Source organism: Heptranchias perlo, chromosome 9, assembly GCF_035084215.1.
Source record: "Heptranchias perlo isolate sHepPer1 chromosome 9, sHepPer1.hap1, whole genome shotgun sequence".
NCBI classification, from domain to species: domain Eukaryota; kingdom Metazoa; phylum Chordata; class Chondrichthyes; order Hexanchiformes; family Hexanchidae; genus Heptranchias; species Heptranchias perlo.
The window spans coordinates 60,639,605-60,666,400 of record NC_090333.1 but is presented as its reverse complement, the minus strand read 5'-3'; the positions used below and the strand labels follow the sequence as shown (position 1 = coordinate 60,666,400).

At 42.1% G+C, this 26,796-nt stretch overlaps 1 protein-coding gene across 4 annotated transcripts in view; it reads left to right on the top strand.

Annotated features, from left to right (window-relative positions):
- The first annotated feature begins 909 nt into the window (after window positions 1–909).
- The window catches only part of wdr47a (WD repeat domain 47a), a 54,901-nt gene continuing 29,014 nt past the window's right edge, over window positions 910–26,796 (top strand). Inside the window, exons 1-5 of one of the 4 annotated variants that reach the window (XM_067990610.1) lie at window positions 910–1,148; window positions 16,766–16,949; window positions 19,364–19,447; window positions 20,499–20,583; window positions 23,499–24,301. In XM_067990610.1, the coding sequence (XP_067846711.1) occupies window positions 16,792–16,949; window positions 19,364–19,447; window positions 20,499–20,583; window positions 23,499–24,301 (1,130 nt within the window). In that variant the 5' untranslated portion in view covers window positions 910–1,148; window positions 16,766–16,791. Of the gene's footprint in view, window positions 1,223–1,460; window positions 1,588–7,497; window positions 7,578–16,765; window positions 16,950–19,363; window positions 19,448–20,498; window positions 20,584–23,498; window positions 24,302–26,796 lie in introns of those variants that run through there. The other 3 variants (XM_067990611.1, XM_067990613.1, XM_067990612.1) reach the window with 3 other exon arrangements.

Sequence of the window (26,796 nt, the reverse complement as noted above, 5' to 3'; positions counted from 1 at the left end):
TACAATTGTCAACCTCAGTCCATCACCGGCATCTCCACATCATGATTTTTTTTAAATATAGAAGTCCATTTTAATTTAATGATGAGTTCATTATTTTTAAAGATCGGTAAGATTTTCAAAGAATTTTTAGCAGTGAGCATCAGAAATCAGGCCATAACCCAGGATGGGTTTTGTTGGTGTGATGGTGAATGGTCTGAATCGATTGTGTAGTGGTTACTATTCATGGTATCAGGCATTCGACGAAATATATACGGAGCATTTTTTCAGGAAAATCATAGAGGCGGGGAGGGATAGGAATTAATAATAGCTGTTTGCAATAAGATGCCAGCGATAAAAGACAGACCGGTGAACATTTAGGACAACACATTTTGACAATCATTAAATAGTGCGAATACCTAAAAAAAAATGTAAATGTATCATGAGTGAAACATTATCCAAGTCACCATATTTAATCATACATTTTGTAAGTAAAAGGTGTACAGGAAAAAAATTTCAAGCTACGCAGGGAATATTTTGGACGTGCGATCAGGAGCTGACAACCCCTGTTGTCAGAAACGGATTACTCCAATACCCTTACGCTAGTGTTGTCTTTGTTTTCCCCTGGTGGTAAAAAGACAATCTAGATGTGTTGTCATGGGGAACTGAGAGAAACACCGCATTATAAACTGACAACCTGTGTGTGAAGCAATCCACACCAATTATATGTGAACAGTATATTTATACAGCAATGAACCGAAGGGGAAGTATTGATATTTAGGATCAAAACGTGTCGACAGTCCAGACGGTAGATCCACTTAAACTAAAAACCGAAACTGCTGGAAACACTCAGCAGGTCAGGCAGCGTCTACGCAGAAAGAAACCGAGTTAACGTTTCAAGTCGATGTGGGAGACATTTAAATATTTGCCACTACTTTTCAGTGAGTTATAGATTAGACTTGGAAGGTCTGAGAGCAGCACAAACACACAACGTCTCTGCCTGGAAGCGAGACACAAAATGATCAGGCGGCTGTGTGGGCTAAAGAGCGAGCTCGGGGCTCGAGAGCTGCGCTGTGATTGGACGTAAGCGGCGCCGGCACCAGGACAACGGCGCCGCGAGCCGGAGCGGGAGCTCGAGCAGCGCTTTCTTTCACTGCGCCACATTGACCCGGGTAAGCAGAAGGCCGAGGCCGGGGATCGGGATCAATCGGCCGCCAGTCTGGAACTTTCTAATCATGATACAGATGTGGGTGTCGGTGAGACTCAGCTCGCGGGCGGGTGGGAGGTCGGTCGTTACCGTTTTGAGTCTCGTTTAAGTTTTCCGACATCTCGGTTCTTGGCCGTTGCCCGATAGCTGGGAGTGGGGGTCGGGACCGGGACTAGCACCCGGGGCGTCTCCTGCGAAATACTCATCTCCGTGGGGTTGATGCGGCGGGGCGCCGGCGCAGTGTGGTGCGGGGAGCACTTCCTGCCATATAGTGAGACACCGCCACGGCTATCACCGGGATGGAGAGAGAAATAACGGTCAGCAGCGATTGTGGGTTAAAGAGCCGGGAGCAGTGAGCAAAGAAAACGGGCGCTGTCCGCGTCGGTACAACTCGCGTGTGCACGGTACGAATTGTAACCCTTACCTGGATTTTTACATTGTAAATGATTTGGGTATTGGCGAGTAGTGAGGGCGGGTGCCCGGTCACCGGCGGTGATCCCGGTCCCTATCAGACCTGGCTTGACGTTGTCCCTGTTTTGTGTGTGTTTAATGTTTAAATCCAATCCAATCCATTCCCTTCTCCCTCTCCCGTTGTTTACCCGCGGAGTGAGCAATGAGGCCGCGTCTTTGTGCGATGCGATCGGTGGATGGGTTGCAGCTCCGGGTCGATCCCATCGACCGTGTCGCATCCGCTACCTCTGGCGTCGAGGTGAGGCCCCCGAGACCAGACGGAAACACCCCTGTCGGCTTTTTAATCCGTAACAAATATGCCAGAGGGGTTAGGAAAGACCGTTGTGAACGGGGTCTCTAGAGCCTGTAAATAGTAATCACAAATGGGACCGGTCTTTGTCCTGGTCACATTAACAGGACCAGACTCGGCCTCTGGTCCAACAACTGATGTAAAAACAGAAAATTCTGGAAATACACAGCAGGTCCGACAGACAGCATCTATAAAAAGAGAGGACCAGTTAACCGTTTTTGATTTCATCAGAGCATCAGGAGAAGAATTGTGCAGGTGACCAAAGACATGATGGAAGAGATAGGCTTTGACGTGGCTTTTGAGGATGGGTGGAGAGGGGTAGTAAGGTAAAGTGGTTTAGGGAGAGAGTTCCAGATTGTAGAGCCAAATTGGTGTAAGGTAAAGGGAGGGTAGAGGCAAAGCAGGTCAGAATCCAAGACACTCCATTATTTAAGAAGGGAGAGAGAAACCAAAAAACTATGAAACCGTCAATTGTGGGGATCACTGGAATCTATCATAGAATCATAGAAGTTACAACATGGAAACAGGCCCTTCGGCCCAACATGTCCATGTCGCCCAGTTTATACCACTAAGCTAGTCCCAATTGCCTGCACTTGGCCCATATCCCTCGATACCCATCTTCCCCATGTAACTGTCCAAATGCTTTTTAAAAGACAAAATTGTACCCGCCTCTACTACTGCCTCTGGCAGCTCGTTCCAGACACTCACCACCCTTTGAGTGAAAAAATTGCCCCTCTGGATCCTTTTGTATCTCTCCCCTCTCACCTTAAATCTGTGCCCCCTCGTTATAGACTCCCCTACCTTTGGGAAAAGATTTTGACTATCGACCTTATCTATGCCCCTCATTATTTTATAGACTTCTATAAGATCACCCCTTAACCTCCTACTCTCCAGGGAATAAAGTCCCAGTCTGTCTAACCTCTCCCTGTAAGTCAAACCATCAAGTCCTGGTAGCATCCTAGTAAATCTTTTCTGCACTCTTTCTAGTTTAATAATATCCTTTCTATAATAGGGTGACCAGAACTGTACACAGTACTCCAAGTGTGGCCTCACCAATGCCCTGTACAACTTCAACAAGACATCCCAACTCCTGCATTCAATGTTCTGACCAATGAAACCAAGCATGCTGAATGCCTTCTTCACCACCCTATCCACCTGTGACTCCACTTTCAAGGAGCTATGAATCTGTACTCCTAGATCTCTTTGTTCTATAACTCTCCCCAACGCCCTACCATTAACGGAGTAGGTCCTGGCCCGATTCGATCTACCAAAATGCATCACCTCACATTTATCTAAATTAAACTCCATCTGCCATTCATCGGCCCACTGGCCCAATTTATCAAGATCCCGTTGCAATCCTAGATAACCTTCTTCACTGTCCACAATGCCACCAATCTTGGTGTCATCTGCAAACTTACTAACCATGCCTCCTAAATTCTCATCCAAATCATTAATATAAATAACAAATAACAGCAGACCCAGCACCGATCCCTGAGGCACACCGCTGGACACAGGCATCCAGTTTGAAAAACAACCCTCGACAACCACCCTCTGTCTTCTGTCGTCAAGCCAATTTTGTATCCAATTGGCTACCTCACCTTGGATCCCATGAGATTTAACCTTATGTAACAACCTACCATGCGGTACCTTGTCAAATGCTTTGCTGAAGTCCATGTAGACCACGTCTACTGCACAGCCCTCATCTATCTTCTTGGTTACCCCTTCAAAAAACTCAATCAAATTCGTGAGACATGATTTTCCTCTCACAAAACCATGCTGACTGTTCCTAATTAGTCCCTGCCTCTCCAAATGCCTGTAGATTCTGTCCCTCAGAATACCCTCTAACAACTTACCCACTACAGATGTCAGGCTCACTGGTCTGTAGTTCCCAGGCTTTTCCCTGCCGCCCTTCTTAAACAAAGGCACAACATTTGCTACCCTCCAATCTTCAGGCACCTCACCTGTAGCGGTGGATGATTCAAATATCTCTGCTAGGGGACCCGCAATTTCCTCCCTAACCTCCCTTAACGTCCTGGGATACATTTCATCAGGTCCTGGAGATTTATCTACCTTGATGCGCGTTAAGACTTCCAGCACCTCCCTCTCTGTAATATGTACACTCCTCAAGACATCACTATTTATTTCCCCAAGTTCCCTAACATCCATGCCTTTCTCAACCGTAAATACCGATGTGAAATATTCATTCAGGATCTCACCCATATCTTGTGGTTCCGCACATAGATGACCTTGTTGATCCTTAAGAGGCCCTACTCTCTCCCTAGTTACCCTTTTGCCCTTTATGTATTTGTAGAAGCTCTTTGGATTCACCTTTGCCTGATCTGCCAAAGCAATCTCATATCCCCTTTTTGCCCTCCTGATTTCTCTCTTAACTCTACTCCGGCAATCTCTATACTCTTCAAGGGATCCACTTGATCCCAGCTGCCTATGCATGTCATATGCCTCCTTCTTCTTTTTGACGAGTGCCTCAATCTCCTGAGTCATCCAAGGTTCCCTACTTCTACCAGCCTTGCCCTTCACTTTATAAGGAATGTGCTTACCCTGAACCCTGGTTAACACACTTTTGAAAGCCTCCCACTTACCAGACGTCCCTTTGCCTGCCAACAGACTCTCCCAATCAACTTCTGAAAGTTCCTGTCTAATACCATCAAAATTGGCCTTTCCCCAATTTAGAATTTTAACTTTTGGGCCAGACCTATCCTTCTCCATAGCTATCTTAAAACTAATGGAATTATGATCACTGGTCCCAAAGTGATCCCTCACTAACACTTCTGTCACCTGCCCTTCCTTATTTCCCAAGAGGAGGTCAAGTTTTGCCCCCTCTCTAGTCGGGCCATCCACATACTGAATGAGAAATTCCTCCTGAATACACTCAACAAATTTCTCTCCATCCAAGCCCCTAATGCTATGGCTGTCCCAGTCAATGTTGGGAAAGTTAAAGTCCCCTACTATTACCACCCTATTTTTCTTGCAGCTGTCTGTAATCTCCTTACATATTTGCTCCTCAATTTCCCGTTGACTATTTGGGGGTCTGTAGTACAATCCTATCAAAGTGATCTCTCCCTTCTTATTTTTCAGTTCTACCCATATGGACTCAGTGGGCGAACCCTCGGATATATCCCCTCTCACTACTGCCGTGATGTTCTCCCTAATCAAGAACGCAACTCCCCCTCCTCTCTTACCTCCTGCTCTATCTTTCCTATAGCATCTGTACCCTGGAACATTGAGCTGCCAGTCCTGCCCCTCCCTTAGCCATGTTTCAGTAATAGCTATAACATCCCAGTCCCATGTACCCATCCATGCCCTGAGTTCATCTGCCTTGCCCATCAGACTTCTTGCATTGAAATAAATGCAGTTTAATCTAGACTTCCCTTGGTCTTTGCCCTGCTTTCTCAGACCATCTGTCCGGTCATGTTCTGTACACTCTCCCTTACTGCCTTTTGTTTCTGTCACCACTTTATTTCCCACTGACTTCCTGCATCGGTTCCCATCCCCCTGCCACATTAGTTTAAACCCTCCCCAACAGCACTGGCAAACACTCCCCCTAGGACATTGGTTCCAGTCCTGCCCAGATGCAGACCGTCCAATTTGTACTGGTCCCACCTCCCCCAGAACCGGTTCCAATGGCCCAGGAATTTGAATCCCTCCAGCTTGCACCATCTCTCAAGCCACGTATTCATCTTAGCTATCCTGTCATTCCTACTCTGACTAACCCGTGGCACTGGTAGCAATCCTGAGATTACTACCTTTGAGGTCCTACTCTTTAGTTTAACTCCTAACTCCCTAAATTCAGCTTGTAGGACCTCATCCTGTTTTTTACCTATATCGTTGGTGCCTATATGCACCACGACAACTGGCTGTTCACCCTCCCCCTCCATCATGAGGGGCAGAGTGATGGAGCACTTGAAAAAATATGAGCTGATCAAAGAGAATCAGTACAGATCTGTGTAGGTCATATCTGACTAATCTAGTTGAAGTTTTTGAGGAGGTCACTAACAGGGTGGACAGGGGAGTGTCTATGGATGTTGCCTATATGGACTTTCAGAAGGCATTTGATCGTCGTTGCTGGACAGCCCTACCTGACAACAATGTGGGAGCACTTTCCCCACATGGACTGCAGTGGTTTAAGAAGGCGGCTCACAACCACCTTCTCGAGAGCAACTAGAGACAGGCAATAAATGCTGGCCTTGCTAGTGAAGCCCATATCCCGAGAATAAAGTAACAAAAAGGTTCCACACGAGATTATTAGCATAATGAAAGCACGAGGAATTGGTTGTAACTTTGTGACATGGGTTGGTAAAATTAGTTGAGAGATAGGAGACAGAAAGTAGGGATAAAGAGAGTGCACTCTGATTGGTGGAATGTGATAAGTGATGTTCTCCAAGGATCTGAACTGAGCCTCAGCTTTTCACCATATAGAATCATAGAAAGTTTACAGCATGGAAGGAGGCCATTCGGCCTATTGAGTCTATGCAAGAGCAATCCAGCTAGTCCCACTCCCCTGCCCTTTCCCCATAGCCCTGCAAATTTTTTACTTTCAAGTACTTATCCAGTTCCCTTTTGAAGGCCATGATTGAATCTGCCTCCACCACCCTCTCGGGCAGTGCATCCCAGATCCTAACCACTCGCTGTGTAAAAAAAGTTTTTACTCATGTCACCTTTAGTTCTTTTGCCAATCACAGTAAATCTGTGTTCTCTGATCCCTTACCCTTCCGCCAATGGGAACTCCATCTACTCTGTCTAGACCCTTCATGATTTTGAATACCTCTATCAAATCTCCTCGCAACTGTCTCTGCTCCAAGGAGAACAACCCCAGCTTCTCCAGTCTATCCACGTAACTAAAGCCCCTCATCCCTGGAATCATTCCAGTAAATCTCTTCTGCACGCTTTCTAAGGCTTTCTCATCTTTCCTGAAGTGCGGTGCCCAGAACTGGACACAATATTCCAGTTGTGTTTGAACCAGTGTTCTATAAAGGTTCATCATGACTTCCATACTTTTGTACTCTATGTCTCTATTTATAAAGCCCAGGATCCATTATGCATTTTTAAACTGCTTTCTCAACCTGCCCCACCACCTTCAATGATTTGTGCACATACACCCCCAGTACCCCTTTTAGAATTGTGCCCTCTAGTTTATATTGCCTCGCCTTGTTTTTCCAACTGAAATGTATCACTTCACATTTTTCTGCGTTAAATTTTATCTGCCACGTATCCGCCCATGCCACCAGCCTGTCTATCACTATCCTCCTCACTGTTTACTACCTTTCCAAGTTTTGTGTCATCTGCAAATTTTGAAATTGTGCCCTGTACACCCAAGTCCAAGTCATTAATATTTATCAGGAAAAGCAGTGGTCCCAGCACTGACCCCTGGGGAACACCACTGTACACCTCCCTCCAGTCCGAAAAACAACCGTTCACCACTACTCTCTGTTTCCTGTCCTTTAGCCAATTCTGTATCCATGTTGCTCCTGCCCCCTTTATTCCATGGGCCGCAATCTTGATGATCAGCCTACCTTGCGGCATTTTATCAAACGCCTTTTGAAAGTCCATATACATCACATCAACTGCATTGCCCTCATCTACCCTCTCTGTTACCTCATCAAAAAACTCTATCAGGTTAGTTAAACAAGATTTGCCTTTAACAAATCCGTGCTGGCTTTCCCTAATCAATCGACCTTCATCCAAGTGACTGTTAATTCTGTCCCGGATTATCATTTCTATAAGTTTCCCCACCGTTTAGGTCAAACTGATTGGCCTATAGTTGCTGGGTTTATCCTTACACCCTTTTTTGAACAAGGGTGTAACATTTGCAATTCTCCAGTCCTCTGGCACCACCACCGTATCTCAGGATGTTTGGAAGATTATGGCCAGTACCTCTGCAATTTTCACCCATACTTCCCTCAGCAACCGAGGATGCATCCCATCCGGACGGGTGACTTATCTACTTTAAGTACAGCCAGCCTTTCAAGTACCTCTTCTTTATCAATTTTTAGCCCATCCGGTATCTCACCTATATCTTCCATTACTGACACTATGACAGCATCTTCTTCCTTGGTAAAGACAGATGCAAAGTACTCATGTAGTACCTTAGCCAGCCCCTCTGCTTCCATGAGTAGATATCCTTTATGCTCCCTAATCGGCCCCACCCCTCCTCTTACTACCCTTTACTGTTTACACGCCTGTAGAAGACTTTTGGATTCCCTTTTATGTTGGCCGCCAATCTATTCTCATTTCCTCTCTTTGCCCCTCATATTTCCTTTTTCGCTTCCCCTCTGAACTTTCTATATTCTGCCTGGTTCTCACTTGTGTTATCAACCTGACATCTGTCATATGCCCCATTTTTCCGTTTCGTCTTACTCACTATCTCTTTTGTCATCCAGGGAGCTCTGGCTTTAGTTGCCCTACCTTTCTGCCTCGTGGGAATGTGCCTAGACTATACCCGAACCATCCCCTCCTTAAAGGCCGCCCAGTGTTCAATTATGGTTTTGCCTGCCCATCTTTGATTCCAATTTACCCGGGCCAGATCTGTTCTCATCCCATTGAAATTGGCTCTCCTCCAATTGAGTACTTTTACTTTAGAGTGGTCCGTGTCCTTTTCCATAGCTCTTCTAAACCTTATGATACTATGATCACTGCTCCCTAAATGCTCTCCCACTGACGCTTGCTCCACTTGGCTCACCTCATTCCCTAGAACCAAATCCAGCAATGCCTCCTTCCTCGTTGGGCCAGAAACGTACTGGTTAAGAAAGTTATCTTGGACACATTTCAAAAATTCCCCCCCACTCTGTGCCCCTTATTATTGTTATCCCAGTCTATATTAGGAAAGTTGAAGTCCCCAGTTATCACTACTCTATAGCTTTTGCACTTCTCTGTAATTTCCCTGCAAATTTGCTCCTCCATATCCCACTAGTTGGTGGCCTATAGAATACACCCAGTAGTGTAATGGCACCTCTTTTATTTCTTAACTCTAACCAATTAGATTCTGTCCTTGACCCCTCCAGGACATCCTCTCCCTCCAGTACTGCAATATTCTCCTTAATCAATACTGCCACCCCCTCTTTCCTTCCCTATCTTTCCTGAAAACCTTGTATCCAGGAATATTTGGTACCCAATCTTGCAATATCAACGACTTGGATGAAGGTATAGAGAGTTGTATATCCAAGTTTGCAGATGACACTGTTAGGCATAGTAAGTTGTGCAGATGGGAGCAGGACATAGATAGACTGTGATGGGCAAAACTGTAGCAGATGGAGTTCAATGTGGGGAAAGTGAAGTCATCCACTTTGGATCCAACGCAGACAAATTGGAATATTTTCTTAATGATGAGAAACTAGAAACTGTGGAGGAGCAATGAGATTTTGGATGTCCTTGTACACAAATCAATAAAAGCTAGTGCACGGGTACAAAAAGTAATCAAAAAAGCTAATGGAATTTTGGCCTTTAAATCAAGGGGGTTGGAATTCAAAGGGGTGGACTTGATACATCAGTTGTATAGAGTCTTGGCCATACCCTATCTGGTGTACCATGTTCAGTTTTGGAGACCACATCTCAGAAAGGATATATTGGCCTTTGAAAGATAGGAAAGAAAGACTTGAATTTATCTAGTGCTTTCACTACCTCAGGACGTGCTAAAGCGCTTTACAGCCAGTGAAGTACTTTTAGAAGTGTAGTCACTGTTGTAATATAGGAAATGCGGCAGTCAATTTGCACACAGCAAGGTCCTACAAACAGCATTGTGATAATTACCAGATGATCTGTTTTTTAGTGATGTTGGTTGAGGGATACATATCGACCAGGAGAACTCCCCTGCTCTTCTTCGAATAGTGCCGTGGGATCTTTTAGACCACCTGAGAGGGCAGACAGGGCCTCGATTTAACGTCTCAGCTGAAAGAAGGCACCTCCAACAGTGCAGCACTCCCTCAGTACTGTACTGAAGTGTCAGCCTAGCATTATGCGCTCAAGTCTCTGGAGTGGGACTTGAGCTCACAACCTTCTGACTCAGAGGGGAGAGTGCTACCACTGAGCCGTGGCTGACATGAGAGTATAGCGCAGATTCACCAGAATGAAACCAGGGCTTAAAGGTTAAATCATAAGGACAGGTTGCATAACTTGGCTTGTGTTCCCTTGAGTTTAGAATGTTGAGGGGAGATCTAATTGAGCTTTTTAAAATGGTGAAGAGATTCGATAGGGTAAATACAGAGAAGCTGTTACCTCCAATGGGAGAATCCAGAATGAGGGGGCATAATCTTAAAATTAGAGCTAGGCCATTTAGGAGTGAAATCAAGAAGTACTTTTTCACACAAAGGGTAATGGAGGTCTGGAACTTGCTTCCCCAAAAGGCTGTGGATGCTAGATTAATTGAAATTTTCAAGACTGAGATTGATAGATTTTTGTTAAATAAAGGTATCAAGGGATATGGAGCAATGGCAGGTAAATGGAGTTGGGGTACAGATCAGCCATGATCTAATAGAACGGCAGAACAGGCTCGAGGGGTTGAATGGCCTTCTCCTGTTCCTGAGTGGAATGCATGTGCTGGCATATAGAGTTGGAGGAGATTGTAGAAGTGGGGGGTGCTAAAGCAATGGAGAGATTTAAGAATGACTAAGAAATTTGAATTCAGTGTTCTGGGGGATGTGGAGTAAAAGAGATCAGCCCAGACAGGCTTGATAGGGGATCGGGACTTATTGTGGAATAGGATGGGAGGGGTGGGCGGTTTGGGGTTTATGTAGTGTGGATCGTGGAAGGCCAGTGAGAAAAAAGTTGTTATAACTAAGCTTGGAGATGACAGGTGTGGTGAGGCTTTCAGTGTTGATAGTAGTAAGATGAGAATAAGACATGTTGGTAATGGATAGTATATGGGTCTTGAAGCTCAGCTCAAGGTCAAACAGGGCACTGAAATTGTGTGCTAGTAGGAGAGGAAGCAGTCAGACTAGGGTACAGAGCATATAGTGGGAGCTGAACAAGATGAATGATCTTCACCAGTTCATGAATTTAAGTTGGAGAAGGTTCTGGCTCATTCAAGAGTCCATGTCAGACAAGGAGTAACACAGCACAATCGTTTTGGGTTTAGGTGTGGTAGACTTGGGCGTCCCAATGCTTGCAGATGATATAGCTGAGGGAAAGACAAGAATATGAGGGGCCAGTAATGGAGTCTTGGGGCATTTCCATGGTAACCATGCTGGTTGTTTGAGGAGAAGTCACTGCAAGAGATGTGTCTGATATGCTTGGGTTTATTTGATGACCGGAACAGTTCATCTCAAATCTGAGCTGTGTGCATCTGCATTGTGACCTTTGACTCCAAGCACCTGTCGATGTCATGGTTTTTGAAACAATGTTGTCAGATTTGTTTGTTTTCAGATTTCTTCACTTTTCTGCTTTTGACTTACTTGCAAGTTGCTAGGTATATATCAATTTAATAAAAATGTTCTGCTTTGTTGGTACTTTTGGACAGCTGACTTTATCTTTCAGAACTTGAGACAGAGGTCCCCAGGAGCTCCTTAGTATTTGTAGATGGTTCCCCATGCTACTGGTCTGTATATTTCAGCGTATTGTTGTGAGTGGGATGCATCAGTGATGAAGTCCATGATTTGTTTAAATGTACTATTAAATTAGGACTTGGGGTCTGTTTATACAATGAATATAAGAAGTTTTAATTACATTTTTTTTAATGTTTCTAAAAATTTGACGATCTGAAGGACTACCATAATGCTTGTTAGCGAAATGGAATATTGCAAGGGAATGCTATTATAATGTAAAATAAAAAACAGAAAATGCTGGAAAAGCTCAGCAAGTGAGGCAGCATCTGTGAAGAAAGAAACAGCAGGCAACCAAAACATTAACTATTCATTGACTGAGCATGCATTTTGAGCTTGACCTTTTGTCAGAACTGTTATAATGTAGATTTGTAATGTTGGAGATTGTTGGTTGTCACTTGATTGTTGCTAGTGATGGGATTGTTTTTTATATTTTTTTGTTATAATTTCACATGTTTAAGTTACAGTCTATTTTGCACCAACAAGGAGTGGGTCATGTGGTACACCTTACAGTTATTGAAAATAGTTTCATAGGAAAGTAGTGTCTTGCTTCTGAGGCCACACCAATGGTATGAATTGCAGTCACTGTGTGTGGTTCAGGACAAAACATAGCAAAAAAGGTTACTGATACATTTATTATCCCAGTTCTAATTGCTTAATGAATGAAAGAAAATCAGTGAAAATGGTTTGGTTCTTTTGTTTTTAATGTGGGTACTGTTAAATCAGTATGTTAGAGTTAGATAGTTAATTCTACTAAAATGTGAAAACTAATTTTGTTGTTTTTTGAACTACAGGACATGTTATGGAGTACAATTTTATCTTCCCCTATAACTACCTATCTAATAACTTAATCAGTGAGCTGCATTCTGGAGTTTCTTGTTTGAGAAACATCCAAGTTATTGGCTCAAGCTCAATGTTCATTGGACAAAATGCTGTCAGAAGGACTCCTATAATATACTGCCATTGATGCAGTCGAATACATATCCTCTTATTGTAGTTTGAATGTAGATTAATGATGCAGTGTGATGTATTGTGCACAATGCATCTCAGAACTAGAGGATGCAAAATTCCAGTTTAGGCTGGAGGGGAAATAGTGGGTAGAACATAGTCACTTGTTCCAGGAGGAAAGTATGAAGTTCAGACAACCAAAGCCACACTTCCTTGTATATATTCTAACAATCATTACTGAATGGCAGCCTTGTGAGTAGATTACTTCCTTTCATTTTTGGCTTGGGAAGAGCTCTTAAAATGTAAGAGACAGAATAATACCCATTTTTAAAAAAATTATGCATTCACCAGCATAAGTATTAGTCTCTGCTGGTGCTGACATTCTAAACAGCTGGGTTTCATAGAATTTTCTTATGTCTTAAATAACATAGCATGTGTTGCAGGCTATGCTTGGAAGATTTGAGGGGCAGAAGTAGATTAATTGTTGTGGAGACTATAAACAACTCCACTGCAGTGGCCAAGTTTAGCCTACAGAGCAGGTTGTAGCTCACTACCATACAGGTACTGCTACCTCAACTTCTACTAAGCCTAATATTTCCCCCTATTTTCTCCATACATCTAGAAGTAAGACTCTAGCCTCTAACCCATCTGCTGCTGAAACCCACATCCATGCCTTTGTCACTTCAAGATTCGACCATTTCAGTGCTCTCTTGGCCAGCCTTCCATCCTCTACCCTTCGTAAATTTCACCACATCCAAAACTCTGCTGCCCCTATTGTATTCCGCGTCGGGTTTTGCTTGCTTATTACTGCTGTGGTCACTGAACTACACTGGTTCCTGGTCCCGCAATGCCTCAAATTTTAAATTCTCATTCTCCAGTTTAAATTACTTAATGGCCTCGCCCCTCCCTTTATCTGTAACCTCTTGCATCCCTCGAACACTCCCTTCCTTCGACTGGCCTCTTGTGCAACATCCCCCCCCACTTCACCCCAATATTGGCAGCTGTGCCTTCAGATGCCTAGGTCCCACATTCTGAAATTCTCTGTAAAACCAAGCTTTAGTCATCCCTCCTAATATCTCCTTTGGCTTGGTGTTTTTTTTTGATTACACATCTATGAAGCAAGCACCGTGAGCCATTTTTCTGAATTACAGGCACTGCATTAATGCAAGTTGTTGTTGTTGTAATGCTATTCAAGGATGAGCAGGTGCCCTGCTCAGAATTCCTCCCTTAACTAACACCTGCAAAAACAGATCAGCTGATAATTTATCTCTGTGCTCTTTATGGGACCTTTGTTGCACGCAGAATGTCTACAGTATTTACCTGCATAAAAGCATTAACTGCACTTCAAAGGTTTTCATTCTGTATGAGGTATTTTGAAATATTTGAGACAATATAAGTTGTCATACAATTGCAAGTCTTTCGGTTTACTATGTAAAAAGAATTAAAGTACACATATGGAGTATTGTATATTGTGTTTAAATTTTTGATTGCATGCTCCTTGATGAGTTCATTTTTTAAAAAAGTCTTATTCAGCTATAGATTTTATAGGAATATAATCAGGATATTGTGAATCAAGGGATATGGGGATCGGGCGGGGAAGTGGAGTTGAGGTCGAAGATCAGCCATGATCTTATTGAATGGCGGAACAGGCTCGAGGGGCCATATGGCCTACTCCTGCTCCTAGTTCTTATGTTCTTATATTGCAGATTTTTCTTCACACAATCAATTTCATAGTGGCCAGGTCATAGCCCCTCAAGATTGTTCTAATTCGGTGCACAATTTACCATAATAGGTTATACTGTCATATTGGATGAAGAATTATTTTTATAGAACTCTCTAATATCTTGTGCTGTTGTTGTTTTAGATTTTAAAACCATAGTAGCAGCAAGTGACTGACAGTTGAAACTAACTTTTGACATTATGATCTTGAAATATAACAACCATCATCTAATTTGACTGTAAAACATGCATGGACATCTTCATTACAGTCAATGTTGAAGAGTGACTCTGATTTAATGAACTTGAAGAAATGATTCAAATTCTATGGGTGCACTGAGGAAACACTGAACAAATTCAGAAGAAGCTCGTTTGTGAGGGTGGTCATCTTTAGATTTTTGTGATTGTCCATCTTGGGTGGCTTAGTTAGGATGAATTGTTAGAGTAGTGTTAGAATTAAAATGAGAAATGTCTTCAGTTCCTTGAGATAAGTTGGAACTGAAGGACTGGAAGAAAGGCTGGATATCATGGTATTTGAAGGTAAATTCTTTAATTTCTGCCTAAATACTTGAAACTTACTGGAGATCAGCATTGTGGGGTACTTAAATCATCGTGAGGTCTTAAAATAGAGCCTAAGTAGGTGTACAATCATGCATATGGATCTGTTAACTGAAAAGCATTGTTACTTATTGTACTTTCTAAACATTTTAATGATTGAGAAGTAAGCTGATGTGCTCTGCCATGAAGACATCCTTCTGCACCACCTGTTGAGACTTCGCTTGCATCTGTTTCGAGAAGCCCTTAGATTTCAGCTGTTGTGATGATGTAACCATAGAGGAAGGGTCCAGTCTTTTTAAGACCAGGAAGTTCCATTCAAAGGATTCATATACATGCAAGTCAGTCTATTACCGAAGCATTGAAAACAACTGTAACCTTGGGAGGCCGTTTGGCCTAACACACAGAACGCAGACCACTAGCTTTCAGTTATCAAGCCTCTTGGGTTTGTTTTATTTTTCTTATAGCAGGTTTAGGAAGTTCCTACTGTAGCTTCATAGTTATGGTAGAAAAAGCCTGAAATATTGTCAACTAAGGAATGAACCAACTATTTGGTGACCTTCCATTGAACCGTAGAAATTGTGCTCTGCTTACCTGGTTTCGCAGTCAGTTCCAATTTAAATCACCTGTCTTTCTGCCTTTCCTTTAATTCCCGTAACATTCACCTTGCATCTCTTCCTCCTCTCCTTTTCTAGAAAGACAAACCAAATGCAAGTAAACTTAAATGTTCTACCCATAGATCTAGTTCCCTTTGATCTGAGAGACAAGAGTGGCCCAGGGTTGACTTTTTTTCCATCCCAATGGAAAGTGCCTGACTTCCCTTAGTGCTTTTACGTAGCATTGTAATTTGAGATACGCAGTTCAACAAAATAGGAGAATTGAACCTTCATTTTGCCATACAGCAATATTCCAATGTGCCATGCCACTTATATCATTATCATTTTTCAACAATTTTAAATATATGCACATTTTTATTGTAGTGACACTGTAATGCATTTTATAACTATTAACATAATTAATGGGTTGCATAGACACTTTTGCGGAGAGGATTGCATTACAGAACTTTTACTGCTATCACATTGAAACATTTCAAATGCTTCACATAGTGAATTAAGACATAGTGACTGTTATGCGGAAATGTGCTTGACTGGATGCTAAGCACATGGATTGTACGTTGCATGCTTTCTCCTTTCTGACTTAGATTGGCTATGTCATTATACATACTACAATAGGTAACATGCTGTTTGGAATGTTTTCCTCCATTTCAGTTTGCATAGTTCCTAGTGGCTCAGCAATAGTAATGAAGACTGCAGTGTTTGGTAGCTGTCTTTTCCTCTGGGACTAAGAAGATAGTGCTTTGTATTGTAAAAACAAATGTTATGTAACAGAGATTCATATGATACAATAAGTTGGAAATCTGGTTTAATGACACAGATACTTCAGTAAAAACAGGATATTCTGAAAACTAACACAAGATTTTCTACTTGTGGAAAATTTGTATGGCGTTTTAGACAAATTGGTCGATCTTCCACATTTTATTTCAGAACTGTTTACTTTGCAGAACTATAAAAGACTGGGATTTATCTATAAAGACTCCCTATCGCTGTAACCTCCTCCAACCCTAAAACCCACCGAGATGTCTTCGCTCCTCCAATTCTGGCCTCTTTTGTATCCCCAATTTTAATCTCTCCACCTTTGGCGGCCGTGTCTTCAGCTGCCTAAGCCCTAAGATCTGGAATTCCCTACCTAAACTTCTCTACCTCTCCTCCTTCAAGATGCTCCTTAAAACCTACCTCTTTGACCAAGCTTTTGGTCACCTATCTTAATATCTCCTTGTATGGCTCGGTGTCAAATTTTGTTTGATAATGTTCCTGTGAAGCGTCTTGGGACGTTTTACTATGTTAAAGGCGCTATATAAATGCAAGTGGTTGTTGTAAAAGAATGTACTGATTGAAAGCTCTTTCATTGTATGAAATGATGTATACTTTTTAGAGTGAAGCATAACAAAGGTTAATTTTTAAAAAAATGATCAATTGTATGCTTTATTTATAGGCCAACTTGCTCGGGAAACTGTAATCATGACAGCCGAGGAGACAATAAATGTTAAAGAGGCGGAAATAATCAAACTAATCCTGGATTTTCTTAATTCAAGGAAGCTCCATATTAGCATGCTATCTCTCGAGAAAGAGAGTGGTGTTATAAATGGACTCTATTCAGATGACATGCTCTTCCTCAGGTATGTGGTGTTGAGAGCTGGTCTTATTTTATTTTTGTACATCTGGGGCGTTAAATGTTAATGTTAAATTTTGCTGTAACCATCTTTTTGCTTTTTTACTTGTCCAGTTATCGCCCTCTATTGCCTTGCACTTACATCGCTTTTGTCATTTAATCACTCCTGCTTTCCACAGTATCACAGACCTTTGCTTTTGTTCTTTCCTGCACACCCAACCCCCCCCCCCTTTTTCCCTGGCTATGTATTTGCTTAAAAGCTGTTAATCTCTTAACACCTTCCAGTTCTGATGATAGGTCATTGACCTGAAACAGATGCGGCCTGATCTGCTGAGTGTTTCTAGCATTTTCTGTTTTTATTTCAGATTTCCAGCATCCACAGTGTTTTGCTTTTGTTTTAACATTTTAAATATTCAGACTTATGATGTACCTTCCTTCTAATCTGATAGTTGTGAGTTTGATATCCAGAACTGACTCTTGAAGTCATTTTCATCAAAGCTGGAACTTTTGAGGCTTTACAATCTTTAAGCAGTTGAAAGAGGTTATTGGTGTACAAACTGCTGGTCTACTAACAGTAAAGCTTGCTGTACTTTTCCTCAACTTCAGGTGTACCCTCTACTGAATCGGTGTAACTTTCTTTTCCAAATCACATACCAGGTCTTACTCTCTCTGAGTGAGACTGCTATTTAGTGGTGAATTAAGGACAGCATTGTGCTGTAGGCCATGCCCACTAGGAACCAGATTGAGATTGCCCAAACTAATTTCCTATATAGAATCCTTGAGGCATTTGGAAAAAGGAGATTTTAACCCCATCAATCTGGGTTGGATTTGAACCCAAATTCCAGAGGTGAAAGGCAATTGTCTAACCCATTGTGCCACCAGTTCATGAAAGTTCTAGAAACAACAGGCAGTCTGGAACCCTTTCCTGGAAACCGCCTCCACCCAGATTGATCCAAGTGAAGCTAAGAATGAATCTACTTGGAATGTGATCACAAACTATCGCAGGTTCTCTGTCATTCAACTAGAACCAATCATGTAAAACCCCTTTGCACAGATAGAATCCTTGAAATCTTCCTGATTCAGCTGAACCAATTTATGCTGAGCTCCAAAGTGTGTGGTTTCCAGCATGTGTTTAACTGTGCCAATTGCCTCCATCTGTCAATTTATTTTCCTGTAAGTATTCTGTAACCAAATTGCACTGTGACTTCACATGTAAGCTTTTTTCTCTAAAATGCAAAAACTCTTGTACTTATATCATTATGTTTTAATGCCGTATCAAATGTGATACCAGGTAACCAAGGACAAGTTAACCAGTATGATTATGGGAGTGAGTTTCTGGCTGACAGACATTTTGCCTATAGAATGACACCCATAAAAATCAGATGGTTCAACATAACCATCTGTTAAAGACAAAGGTTACAAGTTTCCAACATGTGTTTTTAACATTGGAAATGGATTGGCAAAGTCATTAAAACACCAGTTTAAACTCACTAAATGGGGCAGGTTGATCCAATTAAACGAGGCCTCAACGGTGTTTCCACACTTTTGGGTACATGGACCTGTTGCCCATAAGTACCACTGAACGCTGGAACTTAATGGGATGAACTCTTCGCTAAAGCCAAAAAGAGTGCAATTAACATATCTTTTGAATAAGACGTAAGTTCAGGAAGGTATGACTTTTGACCTCAGCAGGTGGCAATCTCCTGCACCAAGATGAAAAATGTTGTACAGCAGTCTGCTGATAACAGGAGACATGTACTGTCTCATTTTAACACCTCCTTTTTGAAATTGTTGTCCAGATTTATCAATTTTCCTCTCCTGAAGATATTGACATCTTTTTGAGGTAAGGTTCTATGGGCAATAACTTGTCACAGTGGCCGTTATTTGTGTTGACCCTTCACAATCCACGCAGGCACACTATTTGACTGCAAGGAGCATCATAACCAAGTGCAATTCTGTCCTCATCGAGACACGTACTTCCAGCAGGGGTTATTAAATTGTGTACGAGCGACAGACCCTGTCTGTTCTTGCACTCTGGCTCAGAGGTTATAAGACCAATTGTAGTTTCTGTACCACTGCTCCAGCTAAGATCAGCTATCAGCACAGACTAGGGATCAAACTTGGGACCTTCCTGGTCACGGTGACTCGGCTGCTCAGAGTCATCAGGGGAACCTACCATTACATAGACTTGTAAGTTACAAAATAGAGCTATCCTTCTGCTTTTGCCATCTTAGCATAAATATAGAGGGAAAAAGGTAAGTTAAATGGTAAGAGTAATAGCCAAGTAATGTAGTGGTGACATTTGCATTGACTTCTTTACTAGTTTTGATGTGAAAATGTATCGAAGTAAACTTGGTTTGTACCCACCTTAAACAGTGCAGTCTTTCACTTAAAAAAAAATCATCTTTGTATATTTTGCAGACAGCTGGTACTTGATGGCCATTGGGATGAGGTGCTTCAGTTCATCCAGCCACTTGAGTGTATGGAAAAATTTGATGGGAAAAGGTAAGCTCATCTTTGTTTCACCACTCCCTCAAGAATTTGCCTCTCCCATATCCTTGCGTTTCAGGCAGCTACCATGGATACAGTAGTTAGAAGTAATATCTATCATTATTAGTTTGTAAAATAACCCCATTTACACGGTGCAGTTATTTGGCAGGTCCAGAAAAAATGGTTGCTGTTGCCCTTCTTCACCTGTCTACTCTATCTGGTTTGGCCCTATTACTGTTTGTGAATTATGAAACAGGGCTAATGATGGCTATTTTCCCTCTTAGCTGAAAAGGAGCTTGGTCACGTGAGGCAAATTAGTTGATTATAAATCAATACAAAAGTGCAGCTTGTTGTCTTTGTCCTGCCTTGTAGGTTGATGTAGCTAATTACTTGAAACTAGTATTTCAGGCTCTTGTTTTTAGTTTTCCATATTTTTTTTAATTACATAGGTAATCATATACAAATTGCTAAGACGTTCAATCTACAATTTGTGATAGCTGTTTGCAATATAGTTAGGACTTGATACCAAATCTTCAGTTCACTGATGCATTATTTTCAAGAAAACTGGCTGGAGCAGAGTTTTCAAAAACTCGATTGGATTATCAAGCTGGACTTGGATATTGACTGCTGTTCTAAGTATTCTCTCTGCTGCTCACAATTGTAATTTAGGGTTTGTTCTTTCAAACGAATCACGTACTTAATTCTTTTGGCTTGTGTTCATCCTATAAGAACGGTATATGTGGCTGTCTGCCTAACAAGCAAATTAATCAACTTCCAATTTAGGAAGTTTTATATACAAGTAGATGGAAGCTGAAGCATGCATCTGTGCATTTCACAGCTTTGAATATTTGATATTAGAAATTTACCGCTAAAATTATACCTAGTGATTACTTGTATAAAAACATTGAGATAACGGAAGAATTACAGCCTATTAATTCTGTGTGCTGTCTCATTTGTGATCTGATTTCTTGGGTTTATTGTAAGAATGTGTCATATTACCTCTGCTCATTCTTAACTGTTTTGATAGAGTACAAAATCATTTAATCTAGTTAATCTACATTTCCAGATTCCGGTATATTATATTAAAACAGAAGTTTTTGGAAGCGTTATGTGTGAACAATGCAGTGTCAGCAGATGATGAACCCCAACATGTAAGTGCTTGAACTAATGAACTTTCTCTTTTAATGTGGCATTCTGTAAAGTAAGCTGGAGTGCTAGACAAGGCAAATGAAATCCTTTTCAACACCGGCGACCCAAAATGTTCTGAAGAGTAACTGCCCCAAAGGGTTTACTATCTCTACTCTATAAAGTTAGTTTCGCTAATAGTTTAGTTACTAATATCATTGTAACCTTGGTATTCTATTTGACTCTGAGCTGAGCTCTGACCCTATATCCTCTCCACCACAAAGACTGCCTACTTCTACCTATGTAGCATTGCCCCTGCCTCAGCTTGCTGCAAAGCTGAAACCCTCATCTATACTGTTGTCACTTTCAGACTCACCTATTGCAATGCTCTGGCTGGCCTATGGTCCTCCATCGTCCATAAAATCCAGATCATCCATTCAGCTGGTCCAGGCCCTATGCTCTAAAATTCCCACTCTTAAACCTCTCTCTCCAGTTCCCTCTCTTACTTTAAGATCCACCTTAAAACCCACCTTTAAGATTTTAGTTAACCCTCCTGATGTCTCTTTCTTTGACTTGGTGTCAATTTTTGTCTGATTATAATTCTGTGAAGTGCCTTGGGATGTTTTTCTGTTGTAAAGAATCTTACAACAGGTTATAGTCCAACAGTTTTATTTGAAAATCACAAGCTTTCGGAGATTATCTCCTTCCTCACTCACCTGACGAAGGAGATAATCTCCGAAAGCTTGTGATTTTCAAATAAAACTGTTGGACTATAACCTGGTGTTGTAAGATTCTTTACATTTGTCAACCCCAGTCCATCACCGGCATCTCCACATCATGTTTTTCTATGTTAAAGGTGCTGTATAAGTAAAAGTTTTTGTGGTGATAAACACTGGTGAAGTACATCCTTGCAAACCAATTAATTAATAGCAACTGACATTTAAATCAGATATGTTTGATTAATAGGGAGATGTGTACATCTAAACTAGTAGTATAAAATCAACTAAAATGATGCAGTGCTGAATCACCTTTCCATGGGAAAACTTGGAAAGGGTTAAGCATGAATGGTTTCACAATTCCTGTTCAATGTAGTGATGACATAATAGTGGTTTCATAGTGTCATAGTAGGTACAGCACAGGAGGAGGCTATTCGGCCCACCATGCCTATGCCAGCTCTTTGAAAGAACTAGCCAATTAGTCCCATTCCCCTACTCTTTCCCCATAGCACTGTAAATTTTTCCCTTGATGTATTTATCCAATTTCCTTTTGAAAGTTACTATTGAATCTGCTTTCAGGCAGTGCATTCCAGACCATTACGACTCGTGCATTAAAAAAAATGTTTCCCCACGTCGCCTCTGGCTCTGTTGCCAATCACCTTAAATCTGTGTCCTCTGGTTACTGACCTTTCTGCCACTGGAAACAGTTTCTCCTTATTTACTGTCAAAACTGTTCATGATTTTGAATACCTCTATCAAATCTCCCCTTAACTTTCTCTGTTCTAAGGAGAACAACCCCAGCTTCTCCAATCTCTCCATGTAACTGAAGTCCCTCATCCCTGTCACCATTCCAGTAAATCTCTTCTGCACCCTCTCTAAGGCCTTGACATCCTTCCTAAAGTGTGGTGCCCAGAATTGTACACAATATTCCAGCCAAGGCCTAACCAGTGTTTTATAAAGGTTTAGCATAACTTCCTTGCTTTTGTACTCTATGCCACTATTAATAAAGCCCAGGATCCCATATGCTTTTTTTTTAACAGCCTTCTCAACTTGTCCTGCCACCTTTAAAGATTTTTGTATGTGCACCCCCAGTCTCTCTGTTCCTGCACCCCCTTTAAAATTGAACCGTTTAGTTTATATTGCCTCGCCTCATTCTTCCTACCAAAATGCTTCACTTCACACTTCTGTGTTAAATTTCATCTGCCGTGTGTCTGCCCATTTCACCAGTCTGTGTCCTCCTGAAGTCTGTTACTAACATCCACATTGTTTACTATATTTCTGAGTTTCATATCATCTGCAAACTTTGAAATTATACCCTCTATACCCAGGTCCAGATCATTAATATATATCAAAAAAAGCAGTGGTCCTAATTCCCCTGGGGATCACCACTATATACTTCCCTCCATTCTGAAAAACAACCGTTCACTACTGCTCTCTGCTTTCTGTCCCCTAGCCAATTTTGTATCCATGCTGCCACTGTCCCTTTGATCCCATGGACTTTAATTTTGCTAACGAGTCTATTCTGTGGTACCTTTGAAAGTCCATACACACAACATCAACCACATTACCCTCATCAACCCTCTGTTACTTCATCAAAGAACTCAATCAAGTTAATCACACAGGATTTTCCTTTAACGAATCTGTGCTGACTTTCATTTATTAGTCCATACTTTTCCAAATGTTTGCCAGACTATTTTCTAAACTATATAACCGGTGTAAAGTGACAAGATGGTCTCTGATTTGCCACCCTCTAATAATTTTCATGTGCAACAATTTGAGCTAATGGTGAAAAGCCAGATTATGTGCCTGCATTTTTTTTCAGGCATGAGGGAGATGTCCTTTGTTCCTTCTACAGGGTGGTTTCCAGATAGACATTTTTTATGAAAGATTACTAAACAGTGTGATTAGGATTTTCCCATTTTCTCTCCCTTCATATGATTGTAAATTTACTTCAGGTTAACTTTTTAAATCACCCCTTTCTCCTTTGACAAGTTTTTCCTCAATCCCACACTTTGAGACAAGTAAAAGTCACTGAAGGGGCAGGCAGAGTGCAAATGTTTAAAATAAAATTATATGACTTTAGTTTGGATCTCCTAGTCAAAAGGATATTACTTCTAGCATTATGTGTGTGCTTTTTTTTTTACTTTGTAAACATAAAAGTTAGACTTGCATTAAAATATGCTTGCACTGAAGAACTCATACATCTTGGCCATTATTTGTTGCAGCTAGAGTATACGATGCAAGAGGCTGTGAAGTGTCTCCATGCACTAGAGGAATATTGTCCCTCCAAGGAAGACTACAGCAAACTCTGCCTACTGCTTACCCTTCCTCGCCTAACAAACCATGCGGAATTTAAGGATTGGAACCCCAGCACTGCTCGTGTCCAGTGCTTTGACGAGGCCTGTGTTATGGTGGCAGAGTTCATTCCTGCTGACAGAAAGCTGAGTGAAGCTGGTTTCAAAGCCAGCAACAACAGACTATTTCAACTTATCATTAAAGGTTTGCTCTACGAATCTTGTGTAGAATTCTGTCAGAGTAGAGCCACTGGTGAAGAGATCAGTGAGAGTGAAGTACTGCTTGGAATTGATTTGCTATGTGGAAATGGGTGTGATGATCTGGATTTGAGTCTTCTCTCATGGCTTCAAAATTTATCACCCAATACTTTCTCCTGTGCTTTCGAACAAAAGATTTTGAATATTCATACAGACAAACTTGTAAAACCCACAAGATCTACATACTCTGATATTTTAACACCTCTGATTAATAAACTGTCTCCTTACCCATCATCCCCAATGAGGCGCCCACAGTCTGCTGATGCATACATGTCACGTTCCTTGAACCCAGCATTGGATGGCCTGTCATATGGGCTGACTAGTCAGGAGAAACGTAATGCTGATTTAGTGAACAGAAGTTCTCCAATGTCTCATTCCTTTGCTAACTTTCATTACCCTGGTGCACAAAATCTTTCCAGAAGTCTCTTGCTGGAAAACACGGACTGTCACAGCATATACGAGGAATCACCAGAAAGGTTGGTTTATTTTTGTATTTATTTGTATGTTCATATTTATTACTGTTAGGTAAAAGGCTTTGGATCAACAGCGTGTCTTGTGATATGTTAATCATTTACAATAAATCTGCCTTTGAAACGGACCACTAAAAATTGTACACCGATTTAAATATTTATAATTTCCCAATGTGCTTACTTTTTTTGCTGGAGTGTTGACCTGTTAACTAGGAGTTAATCCCATGAATGGTGCAGTAAATGAAAAACTCCTTTCCCAGGCAAGCTGCCCAGAGCTGGTGAGAGTGAAGTATTGCTCTTGTGAAAAAGCTAAGTTTGAATCCCAAATAGGAAAGAAATTTAAATGTGTTTGCCTTTGCTGAGAGTCACAAGATAAATGCAATTGAAGGGTATCTTTGAAACCATCTCAGAAAGACCCTAAAGTGTTGTTTATTCTCCTCCCCCCCCCCCCCCCCCCATCATGACATCTATGCAAATTTTTTGCCTCCTCTACCTTATTCCGAAGTTAATTCTTTGTATGAAGAACCACTTCCCAAACTTGCTAATATTAGTCCTAAATTTGCCATTTACTAGTTTAACCTAGTCCCTTTGTCCTACTTTCACAGTTTAGTTTGACAAATGTAAACAATCTTACAACACCAGGTTATAGTCCAACAATTTTATTTGAAAATCACAAGCTTTCGGAAGCTTCCTCCTTCGTCAGGTGAATGTCAGGAAATCCTTGAACGTTTCGCATTTATATTCAGAGAACAATACCTGGTGATTACAGATAATCTTTCCAACTGCCCGTTGTCAAGGCAATCAAAGTGTTCAGACAGAGAGGTGTTACCTACAGGACCACCGAATATACAAACGGCCAGAACACAAAACAGAGAGAGAGAGGGAGAAACATCCAAAAGGAAGAGAAAGACAGAAAATGACCCGTTGAATTAAAAACAGATAACTTTTATTCGCTGGTGGGGTTACGTGTAGCGTGACATGAACCCAAGATCCCGGTTGAGGCCGTCCTCATGGGTGCGGAACTTGGCTATCAATTTCTGCTCGACGATTTTGCGTTGTCGTGTGTCTCGAAGGCCGCCTTGGAGTACGCTTACCCGAAGATCGGTGGCTGAATGTCCTTGACTGCTGAAGTGTCCCCCGACTGGGAGGGAACCCTCCTGTCTGGCGATTGTTGCGCGGTGTCCGTTCATCCGTTGTCGCAGTGTCTGCATGGTCTCGCCAATGTACCATGCTCCGGGGCATCCTTTCCTGCAACGTATGAGGTAGATAACGTTGGCCGAGTCACAGGAGTATGAACCATGTACCTGGTGGGTGGTGTCCTCTCGTGTGATGGTGGTATCTGTGTCGATAATCTGGCATGTCTTGCAGAGGTTGCCGTGGCAGGGTTGTGTGGTGTCGTGGACGCTGTTCTCCTGAAAGTTGGGTAATTTACTGCGAACGATGGTCTGTTTGAGGTTGGGTGGCTGTTTGAAGGCGAGTAGTGGAGGTGTGGGGATGGCCTTAGCGAGGTGTTCGTCATCATCGATGACGTGTTGAAGGCTGCGGAGAACATGGCGTAGTTTCTCCGCTCCGGGGAAGTACTGGACGACGAAGGGTACTCTGTTGGTTGCGTCCCGTGTTAGTCTTCTGAGGAGGTCTATGCGATTTTTCGCTGTGGCCCGTCGGAACTGTCGATCGACGAGTCGAGCGTCATATCCCGTTCTTACGAGGGCGTCTTTCAGCGTCTGTAGGTGTCCATCGCGTTCCTCCTCGTCTGAGCAGATCCTGTGTATTCGCAGGGCCTGTCCATAGGGGATGGCCTCTTTGACGTGGTTAGGGTGGAAGCTGGAAAAGTGGAGCATCGTGAGGTTGTCCGTGGGCTTGCGGTGGAGTGAGGTGCTGAGGTGCCCGTCTTTGATGGAGATTCGTGTGTCCAAGAAAGAAACTGATTCTGAGGAGTAGTCCATGGTGAGCTTGATGGTGGGATGGAACTTGTTGATGTTATCGTGTAGTCTCTTTAGTGATTCTTCGCCGTGGGTCCATAGAAAGAAAATGTCGTTGATGTATCTGGTGTATAGCGTTGGTTGGAGGTCCTGTGCAGTGAAGAAGTCCTGCTCAAACTTGTGCATGAAAATGTTGGCATATTGGGGTGCGAATTTGGTCCCCATGGCTGTTCCGTGTGTTTGGGTAAAGAACTAGTTATCGAAGGTGAAGACATTGTGATCCAGGATGAAGCGGATGAGTTGTAGGATGGCGTCTGGAGATTGGCTGTTGTTAGTGTTGAGCATTGATGCTGTTGCAGCGATGCCATCGTGAAAGTAGTTCTCGGAATGGAAATGTTCACACAGTTTTCTATCTTACAATGTATGCTTTTGTAAGGTCACTTCTTGGTCATCTCCTTTCATGTTTGAAAAGCCTAAGTTTCTCCGGTGTTTCCTCATAATTCAGTCCTCTGATGATGAAGTCTGTCAGTTATACCAGAAGAGAAGTGACAGTGTCTGTGGTTCTGAGTCTGAAAAGAA